Genomic DNA, 10,574 nt, shown 5'->3' with positions numbered 1-10,574 from the left:
CTATACCAGTCATACTAAATGATTAATATTACAGGAACATAAAAAGGTCTTGGTTTTTTTTTTATATAGAGGTTGGGGGAGGCATTTCGATCTCAGGATGAGGGTAGTTTAATCAGGGCGGTTTACGCAACTTAATTTTTTAAATATAAAATATCACGAGTAAAATATAAATTAGTGCCCGAAACAAAAGGTAGAATAAACATTGTCAATAACTTCCGGATCAACCTGCATTTGCATCACAGCCCCGCGGGCCACCTAGAGGACTGTCGCGAACCGCACATTGAGAGCCACTGCCCTAGAGCACTGGCTTGGCAGCCCTAGAGCACTGGACTGGCAGCTCTAGAGCACTGGACTGGCAGCTCTAGAGCACTGGACTGGCAGCTCTAGAGCACTGGACTGGCAGCTCTAGAGCACTGGCTTGGCAGCCCTAGAGCACTGGACTGGCAGCTCTAGAGCACTGGACTGGCAGCTCTAGAGCACTGGACTGGCAGCTCTAGAGCACTGGACTGGCAGCTCTAGAGCACTGGCTCTCAGGGTGCCGTCTCCGAATTCAAACGTATGAAATAAAAGAGGCGATCAAGAACGGGGGAGGGGGTGGGTGTGGGGGAACTGATTTGACGAAGAAAAGCAACTTACCGTTTTTTTTTCTTCTTGGTTCTTTCGGTAAAGTCACGTAGAAGGGAAGTAATAAAATAATAAAAATAAAACATAATACAACAAATTATTTTATTATATTCTTTTATTATGTTTTATTTTTATTATTTTATTACTTCCCTTCTACGTGACTTTACCGAAAGAACCAAGAAGATGAATCCCTGCAGTCACGAAAGCTTTAAATCGAAATTCAACGTACCGTTGTGCGTAAAAAAAATAGTTTTTAATCGGGGAATGTCGCCAGATACGACAAATGGATCAGAACACAAACAAAGAAAGGAACAAAAGCTGAAAAGTGCGCAAACAAGCACGTGGCGACACGTGGTGAGAATTGCACCATGTGTCGCAAAGAGGAGCACTTGGATCAGGTTTACAAAAAAATGCAACAACGATAGACGCCACATTGACTGCTCATCGAGTGCGGTGGGCCAGGGGAGGACATGTCGCCGACAGGAATGACTGCCGGTGCTACAGAAGCACGACGGAGACTGCCAAAGGAGAGGACACCCACTGTGGTGCAGCAGCAGCAGCAGCAGCAGCAGCAGCAGCAGCAGCAGCAGCAGCAGCAGCAGCAGCAGCAGCAGCAGCAGCAGCAGCAGCAGCAGCAGCAGCAGCAGCAGCAGCAGCAGCAGCAGCAGCAGCAGCAGCAGCAGCAGCAGCAGCAGCAGCAGCAGCAGCAGCAGCAGCAGCAGCAGCAGCAGCAGCAGCAGCAAAGATCGGCTCATGCGCATGAGTCGGATGGATCGTGGCAGCGCAGGTTCATGAAGCACGTTTGAAGGCGTAGGGGAGGGCTTCATCCAGCAGTGGGTACACAATGGCTGCAGAAAAACGAAATACTAATACGCATTCAAACTGGTTAAAGTTTTTTTTTACCAGGGCAGTTTACCAAATACAGTACTAGTATACATTAAAACTGCACTTAAACTGCAAGCGAGTTAAAAAAAAAAGCATACGGCCTGCATGTATTCAAACACCGAATGTTACAGATACACAAGAGGTCGTGTCTAATGTATGCTGTAATTTAAAATAAGTGGGGATTTAAAGGGACAAAAAACGGTTAAAAAAAAGGTACAGGCTCCAATATTTTAATATCCCAAGGCACTAATTCACGACGCTACAACAGTTGCAATTTTTTACCACGAACAATTCAGGTGTCACGAAGCCACGCACTGGCCTGGCAGCATTTGTGTTGCACGGGACACACGCACACCGGCATGGGACAACTGGTAAGGGTGAACTTATTATTATTATATCTGACCAGCTCATCGTCAGAGGAGCGTGTCAATGCAGGAATGCCGTGCACGCCACCGCACCACGGGCGCTAGGCAGAATGCAAGACCTAATGTAAACAAGGAGGGCCAGTGTTGGCAGAATGGAGCGCAGGAGGCAGCAACAAGGCTGGGACACGTGGCATGAATGAAGCCAGGTTTGGCAGAGGCCCCCAAGTTCTCATATTTCACCGCTCGCACTGTGACGAGTGCCACCTGTTACCTATTTCACGTGATCTTTTTCTCCCCCCCCTACCCACCTCTAAATTTGAAATGCTTATCAACAGTGTGCTACAGTTATTGCACGTATGTTTAGCTCAGCGTGCGCAGCTAATAAGCATTTCAAATTGACAAGTGACAAATAGAGTAAGCGGGGGGGGGGGTGTTATAAATGCCCCCAAACAGGTGGCGACCCCGTGTAACCTTCGCCTCCCCGGCCCCCCCCCACCGCCACTCGTAGGGCGTGAATTCACAAAGCGCCGTTATTCCCCAATGCCACGCAAGAGGGCTTCACAAAGTGTCCTGAAGCTGCAAGGGCCACGGAGGAACTAAGTTCTGCGATGTGTTTTCGGGCCGTGGTGTCCAACGTACCGCTCCCAGCACGTGCAGCCAAAGGCGCCGTAACGCCGCACGATACAACCCGGAAAGAAATGTCACGAAAGAGCTGCACAGCACAAATCGCGAAAACCCTGCGCAGCGAGGGGCAGTGTTTAGATTTGAGGGGCCCCCAGACAAAGCTAATGATGGGGCACCCAGCCACGACTGACAGCCTACAATTACATGTGATAGACACTACACTTGGATGTATCATGGTTTTTAGATTATATGGTCAGTCTCTGTGTTAGTAGGCAACGGCCATATGATTTTAAAACATATATTTGTTATTTTTTCCCTCCGAGCGTTATCCCGCTTGTGCTTTTGGTGTCACGTCATGAGATGAAGTGACCCGATTGGAACTCTCGTGGGCAGTGCAATGCTTTGTGTGAAAATGATGGCCCACGGGTTTCATATGCATATCTCTGAGTTCCCTTCAAGGGACTTCTTGACCACACAGTCGGGGGGGGGGGCAGGACTTTCCCACTCACCCTGCCGCTATGTATAATGCTGCAGCATGGAGTCCAACCGATATTTCGCACGTTCAATTAGAACTACGTACGGTGCAAAAGAGGTTCAACCTAAAAAATGTAACCTCAAAGCTGGAATTTAACTAAATAAAGTACGTAACCAAATTTGATACAATGGGGTTTACTTTGTACCGGCATTGGTGACCAGTCCGAGACCATCGACTCGCTGAACTTGCATTACGGATGGGATGCCTGTATTGAACCCAGGCTCGTGGGGGTGCTAGCTCAGCACTCCGTCCTCTGAGCCACTCGGCCACCTCCACTGCCTGACCTGGCTGATGCTTGTATTTTTGGAGTTTGCGTGTCTCTCTCCCTGTGGTCGCGTGGATTTTCCTCTCGGTCCTCTGGTTTTCTCTCTCCACATTTAGAAACATGCGTTTCTAGTATTTGGCTACTGCTATATATTTTCACGTGATAAGCCACCTCATTGGGCTATCATTGGTGGCCAGGCCGCTTCTGAAAAAAAGAGCTATATAGCTCAGTGGCATTACCTGGTAAAATAAAAAAAGGTTAAGTTTAGTTTGACATATGCTCGAGCAAATGCAGCGATGCCTCCCTGGGATAAGATCTCCCAGTGCGCGATCAGTTACACTCGGTTGGGGCCGTGCAGGGAATCGGAAGCAGGTGTGTGGGCCGTCTTAACCGAGGCGTGGGATGAAGCTGCTTCGCCGAGCGTCGCCTGCCGTGGCGCACACGACAATTTATCTGGAGCAGTGGAACGCCGGAGCCGGCGTGACGTCCAACACCGCGGACGGAGAGTGGAACGCTGTGGCCATTGAGTCCGGCGTCGTAGCTGGCGCGCAGGACGACGCGGCTTGCGCGCGGTGAACTGCGCTGGGCGAACGGGGTGCCTCGGTCGGTGTGCGTGGTGGGAAGAGGGCAGCAGCAGCAGCAGCAGGGCTGCTTGGCTCTCTCCACGCTCTCATCGAGTGGATCTCCTTGCCCAGGTGCAGCAGGGATTTTGCCAGCTGGCAGTCCTGTTGCCGCATTTCTAACTGCATGGTGTACAACACACACACGCGCATGCACAATAGACAATCATTCACCCATTTGGTCATGCGAGAGCAGTCAGCGAACGCCTGTTAAGGACTCCCGCAGCGCATAAAGGTGGGGGCTCGCACTATGCCCAGCTGCCTTTGTCTCCCTAAATGTTGATGTTTAGTATACCACAACGTATGCTTATGCAAGGCTCAGCTGACCTAGAGGAGACCCAGGACAAGATGAGAGACCACTTCCCACTGACGTTATCAGGTCGCCAGGGTTTCAGCAGTGCGCTAAGTTTCAGACAGCAGACAAAACCGCGTAAAAAGCATTCAGCCTTTGTGCAAAAGCCATGACCATTTGCCTCAAGAGGTGCATTGTGGTCCTCTTCGTCTTAAGCCACCAGACTCGAGTGACCTGGCAACCGACGACACGAGACACGCGTGTGACACGCTGCGGAGAACATTACACTTCATGCCTCCATTGTGTCTGCAACTCGGTTGGAATTTACAATATAACATACACGCCGTACGAATTCGTATGATATATATAAATGATGTAGCACAAATCCGTTTGTATATATTGTTAATATTATGGAATGCATGGCTTTTTGTCAATCGATTGGTGAATTAAGGCTCTCCCCCCCATCACACCGTGTCAGCCATGGGGTTGTTTGACCATACTTCGCCGTGCTGGTGAAGATTGTTTAAATTATTGAGCTGTTTTGGCTGCTACAAATTTACATATGATAAGTCGCTTCGTTTGTGGCCAGGTCACTTCTGTAAAAGAAGCTAATCGGGGTTTTACCTGGTACAATAAATAATAGATTAGTTTTACTTTCATAAAAAGTTATTTGCTTACCTCTTTCTACTGTGCACTCCTATCGTGTTTTTGTATTCTTTGTTGTTGTAACTTTCTGACCCGCCCCTACTGCACATATGTGAAAAAGAGCTTTATATCTCATCCGATTCCTCCAGTATAAATACATATTCTGATGATTCTGATATGTGGGGGCAGAGGGGGGGGGAGGCAGAACCAGCTCAGCTTTCACGATCCATGTTCGCCACGGCTGAAAATGTAACTCGGGGGTTTTATAGCGCAATGCGCCAACCACTATGCCTTGCACCAAATAATTGTATTTCATGTATGTACGTATGTTGAACTTATTTTGCACCACATGCAGCGAACCGTGCTCATCAGAGGTGCGGGGGAAGGACAACAAACCAAACACAAAAAGCAGTTAGAAGTAAATTAGTTTTCAATCGAGATGATTTAAAAGTGCATAGCTCCAGTGGCCTTCTCGTATCGGAAAGAAGAGCGTTCCAGACGGCCGCAGAGGCGCATCTGAAAGCGCGCGATGTGGTGACCGTCTTTGTTCGATGGTTAGCCAAAAGCCGCTGCGAGGATGACCGGAGTTCGCGTGGTGGTCTATGCTCCTTTCAAAGTGTTGACAGCCCTATAATACAGGGTGCTTCAAAAAAATGTTAACATTTACATGGGACTATCGTTTTTGATGGAAAAGAAATGATAGTACACTGTAACATGATAAGAAAAGTTTGCTAATAGCTTCGAAAAGTCAAAGAGTCTCCACTTGTTCGCCATCATTGTCAACACGTGCTTGGAATCATCTCCAACAGAGATGTTTGGCAGGAAGCAAAGTGAAGATGGTTGTCACGGCGACACTGGACCGATACTCTTCGATACAAAGCGACGATTCATCGGTGAGCATCAATACAAAATATAACAATGCACACATTGAATTGTGTGAGAACCATTTGCGTGCTGTTGATGGAAATTGTACGCAAATTACATGCCCATGTGTCATATAGATTAAACGATGGTGCAAAATATGGCACTGACATTTTTTTTAAGTATACAAATAAAATGGGAAAAACGAGACAAAAAATTATGATACATATTTGATTCAAACTATGATATGCAAAAGTTTGCAAATTCACCACATAACTGGGGGGGGGGGGGAGGGGGTAAATCGTTACATACCACTGCATGACTGCTTTGGTAAAAGAATGTTGTTTAAGAGGTCAGGGCTTTAAATAACGCTTGGAAATGAGGCAGATTAATTTGCGAACTAGCCAATAAAGAAACCATAATGCAACATTAATTTAAATATCCGAATAATGCTAATTGGACATTATTAGCACGTCCATTCATGACTTGTTTAGCCAGGCACAGTTCAAGCGAATAACATCAGCACCTCTTGTCACTAGATACCGAACGTGACGCACTTTGAACGCGGACGAACTTCCACACGACTCGAGATTAACGTCAATATGGAATCAACGTGGAAGCCTCACCAGTTCAGTCCTGATCCAGCTCAAGGCCCCCTCGATCTTGGCCCTCCTCAGCTCCTCGCTGGCCTCCCGGTGCGCCCCGTGTGGCCGCCCCTTGCCCTCTCGCGCCCCGGAGCTGCCACCCGGGTGCCCTTGCCCAGCCGCCGGGTTCTGGAACGCGTCCCTCAGCCGGTGGCGGATGCTCTGCAGGACGAGCTCGGAGACGGAGTCCTCCTCCAGGTCGCCGTGGCCGGCGTTCATCGCCGCTGTGCCGGCGTTCTAGGGACTCCGTCGGGCTCCGCCGCGGACGACGATGACCCAGCAGCAGCAGCGGCAGCAACAAAGCTCCCTTTAGTATGCTAAACCTCAGAATGCCACGAGGTCCCACGCGTGAATTGAGGAGACAGCTCGGGGGGGGGGGAAGGGGAGGCGAAAAAAAAACAAAAAAACTTTCCTCGCTGATAATCAGGATGCAAAAAGGGCTCCACACAGAGAGGGACGACCGTCGTCTCGGTCGACCGTTAATCGAGGCCCGCACAAGAGAAGTTGGTGTGGGAAGGGAACGTGTTTGACAAGCTTGACCGCACACCAATATGTAGCGGCGCGGTCCCATGCTGGTTGTGTTGCCTTGCGTGGGGCGGCCACGGACGCATTTGCATACCGGCCACATTTTTACGGTGCCGTTTACGCGTTGTTTCGCGCAGAGCCGCTGGAAACCAACATTTACTTCGCCTCCTCGACGACGCGGCGTGTGTAGCCAAACCTGTTAATGTGCCACTTAACGCTGACGTGTGGATGGAACGGCAAAATAAATGGGGCGCCTTTGAAAGGGCCGCATAGATAGACGGCGCTGTGCAGTCGGGCTCTCAGCATTTATTGCCAACGTGTTGAAAATCCCAGCTCAACATGTATTTCATTTATAAACGGAATGGATTAATTAGAGATGTCCGGCTCTGCCAAAGGCCAGAGAGCTGGTCCCAAAGCGTTTCAGCAGTGAGGGTGGATATCGTCTGGAACGCTGCATTGTTGTCGTTGCTGAATATTGAACGTGGCTACGAATTTGACACCAGTTGTCAGCTTTCAGCTGTCTGTGACTGAATTGCACCATGGCTCATTGCAGTCAATAATTCCGTGGATTAAAAACAACATAGTTTAATCTAAAAAGTTAAAGTAATTATTATAAATTAGAGTAATTGTAAGTAATGTAATAATTGCAGTAAAACATTTTTTGGCAAAATGTTCTTATTTTAGTATAATTATTTCTAGGTTGCTGTATGAAATGTAGGAAATTACATTGGTAGCACGGTGAACCCGGTGACCTGAGTTTGCTTCATGGCCACGGCTAACATCAGTGGCGAGTGATATCTAACCCCTGCTGGGCACCTGCTACTTCACCAACTTACAAACCCACGAGGGTGGTGAAGTGTAGGGAAACTAACCCCATGACAGACACGGCATGCGGCAGTGGATTTGGCAAAAGGCTGTACATTATTGCTTTATTACCTTTTTTTTTAATCCCGGGAAGATAGTGAAGTGAATATACTGTGACCAATTTGAACTACTGGATGCAACTGGGAGTGTATTGTTTAGAGTAATATCATGGACAGAGCTCGACGGAAGAAGACCACGATCGCCAACGTGTTTGAGAATGGACATGGCGCACACAAAGAGAGAGACGTCATTATGATTGTTATGGCACAGGCAAACCTCCCTCGAGGTCTCCGTCCTCAACTGAATGTTTTCTCAGCAGTAAAGTGCCTTTTCGAAACACGGTGCGTGCACAACTTTTACGGCAACGAATCTTCTGCACTGGGCAGCATTGTCGTCTGCTTTTTTGTTGTTGTTGCCAGTTTTCACGCCGTAAATAATCGTGAAGAAAGCCCGAAGACCCCCATTGCTGTCCCTGGGAGGGGGGGTCGGGGTTGGCGCGGTGGGGGTGCCGGGAAGAGGGGGGGGGGGGCGGCCAGGCCTGGCGGTGGTTGCTGTGGGAGAGAACCGGGCGCTGGGCAGGGCACGGAGATCGTCTAAATCAGTAATTTGCATAATCAGAGCGCCACTGTGATGCCACACTTGTGAGAGGTTCAAACACAAAAATGAGCATATTTCGGATTGGCACTCGCCCGGGAGATGTTAGCTTAAGTTTAGATTGTTGTCCGTCGCAATGTACGCGTTGAACCGATCGTAACTATTGCTAACACAGTCGTGCTTGTAACAAGGCGTCGTGCCGTTCAGTCATTAAAACCGATACTCGTGCTCATTATACACGTGTCGAATTGTGCGCAGCAAGAACAATTGGCGTGCGACGTAGGCGAATCACATGCTGTTGTGACATTTATTCCAATGGGTAACCATAGCTATAAAGAAAAAGAAAAATAATAAACGACAGTAAAAACGTCGCAGAAATACGATAAACACTCGAATCAAATCGCAAACCCCCGAAAATCGCGGCAGTTCACGTGCCTCGTCGAAGCCAATGAGTTTGTGTGGGTCAGTGACCATGTGTGTTGGTGTGTGGGTGTGTTGGTGTGTTGGTGTGTTGGTGTGTTGGTGTGTTGGGGTGTTGGTGTGTTGGTGTGCACTCACAATAAACCAACTGATAAGCCCTTGCGTCGGTGCGGCCTGCAGCGTGAAGTGTGCTGTGGCTTGGCAGAATGTGCTACAATCTGATGTGCTTCAGTCCACAGTGCATTCACCCACTGGACCATACACTTGTATATATGTACATACACACGTATAATGAGATCCTTAAGCCCCCCACCCCCCTCTACAACACCTCTGTCCACACATTCGTATAAATGGGTACAACCAACGGTGAGTCAATGGCGAAAGGTGACATGTTGTTGGGTAGAGTGTGGGTACTCCCAACTTCTTCAAAGATTTCGATGTAAAGCTTCTCTCGTGACTGCAGGGATTCATCTGCTTGGTTCTTTCGGTAAAGTCAGGTGAGGACGGCTGCTTGCGTTGTGGCCGAAACGTCGTGAGAATTATTTTATTATGTTTTATTTTTATTACTTCCCTTCTACGTGACTTTACCGAAAGAACCAAGAAGATTCTTCAAAGATGTCTAGCCGGTGTGGAAGAGGAGCCCAAACTACTGCACCCTCGAGAGAAATATCTCTCCCCAGGGAGTAACAAAGCATGGGAGCGGCAAAACACATTTGCAGCGCTGCATATACATTAGAGCAGAACACACAGTTCAGTTCGAACGTTCGTCGCGATCCTAAGTCGACTCATCACAACACAGCACGTGGTTGACAATCGCCGTCACTCGAATGAGAAGGGGGCGCTTTAAATGTCTCTGTCTCTCGGAGCGCCCGTGCTGGAGTCAAGGGTCAAGGTCAAGATGATGCCCGCGTCCCCGTCTCGCTCTCGGAGCGAGCGAGCGAGCGAGTCCAGCCATTCATCACGGAACGTCACCGTGGCCAATGAAAGCGATGCTTTGCGGACGTTGGGATTAGAGTAAGATCTCATTCCCGACGGGTGGAGAACATTGCCACAATTGTTATGGAATTTTTGCCCTCTTGGAAGCCGCACAAGTTACAAACGTATGCCGAGTGTGCAGCGGTAGATCGATCGTGTAACAAAGACTTGTGCATTATATTTACGAGTACAATAAATGTATATGTTTTCGTAAGATTATGTCCACTTTCCTAAGTTTAAATGCTCACGTAGTGCTGGTGCTAATAATATAATTAGATAATTTATTACAGCCCCTTGGGGCCGTCCATAAATGACGTCACACACCTAGGGGGGGTGGGGGTCAGACATTTGTGAAGATGTGTGACGACGGGGGGGGGGGGGGGGTTGAGAAGTGTGACGTCACATCAAAATACGCAACTTTAAATAAATATAGACAACACGTTCTACTTAATTAAATAGACTTTTTTTATTATTTTTTCTCTCCTACAACATCAGAGTGCAGCGCCACATTAAATACGCACTACAATGACAATAGTTTAAAACGATTGGAAGCATGTACAAAAAATTGTGGGGGGGGACAGAGCTTTGTGCCGTCATATTTGAGGGGGGGTCTGACTTTTTGTGACGCCGTGTGACGAAGGGGGGGGGGGGGGATAGAAATCGTCCAAAATCGCGTGACGTCATTTATGGACGGCCCCCTTGTCAATCCCGCCGATGGATGAATCCGTGTCCACAGTGTGCCGGTCATCGGGGCTGCTTCACCATACTTCACCATACTTCACCGTACTTCACCATACTTCACCATACTTCACCATACTTCACCGTACTTCACCATA

At 48.4% G+C, this 10,574-nt stretch overlaps 1 protein-coding gene across 1 annotated transcript; it reads right to left on the bottom strand.

Annotated features, from left to right (window-relative positions):
* Nucleotides 1-820: 820 nt before the first annotated feature.
* On the bottom strand, nt 821-6,836 carry LOC133349067 (alanine and arginine-rich domain-containing protein-like). The gene is made up of 2 exons (XM_061562205.1): nt 6,343-6,836; nt 821-4,041 (listed from the first exon to the last, which is right to left on the bottom strand). Exons 1-2 carry the CDS (start codon nt 6,577-6,579, stop codon nt 3,748-3,750), a joined length of 531 nt encoding a protein of 176 aa, XP_061418189.1. The 5' UTR covers nt 6,580-6,836; the 3' UTR covers nt 821-3,747.
* Nucleotides 6,837-10,574: the final 3,738 nt, after the last annotated feature.

This window comes from Lethenteron reissneri, chromosome 29, assembly GCF_015708825.2.
Source record: "Lethenteron reissneri isolate LAM-NWPU_2019-01 chromosome 29, ASM1570882v1, whole genome shotgun sequence".
Lineage (NCBI taxonomy): Eukaryota > Metazoa > Chordata > Hyperoartia > Petromyzontiformes > Petromyzontidae > Lethenteron > Lethenteron reissneri.
This window is presented reverse-complemented; position numbering and strand designations above follow the sequence as displayed.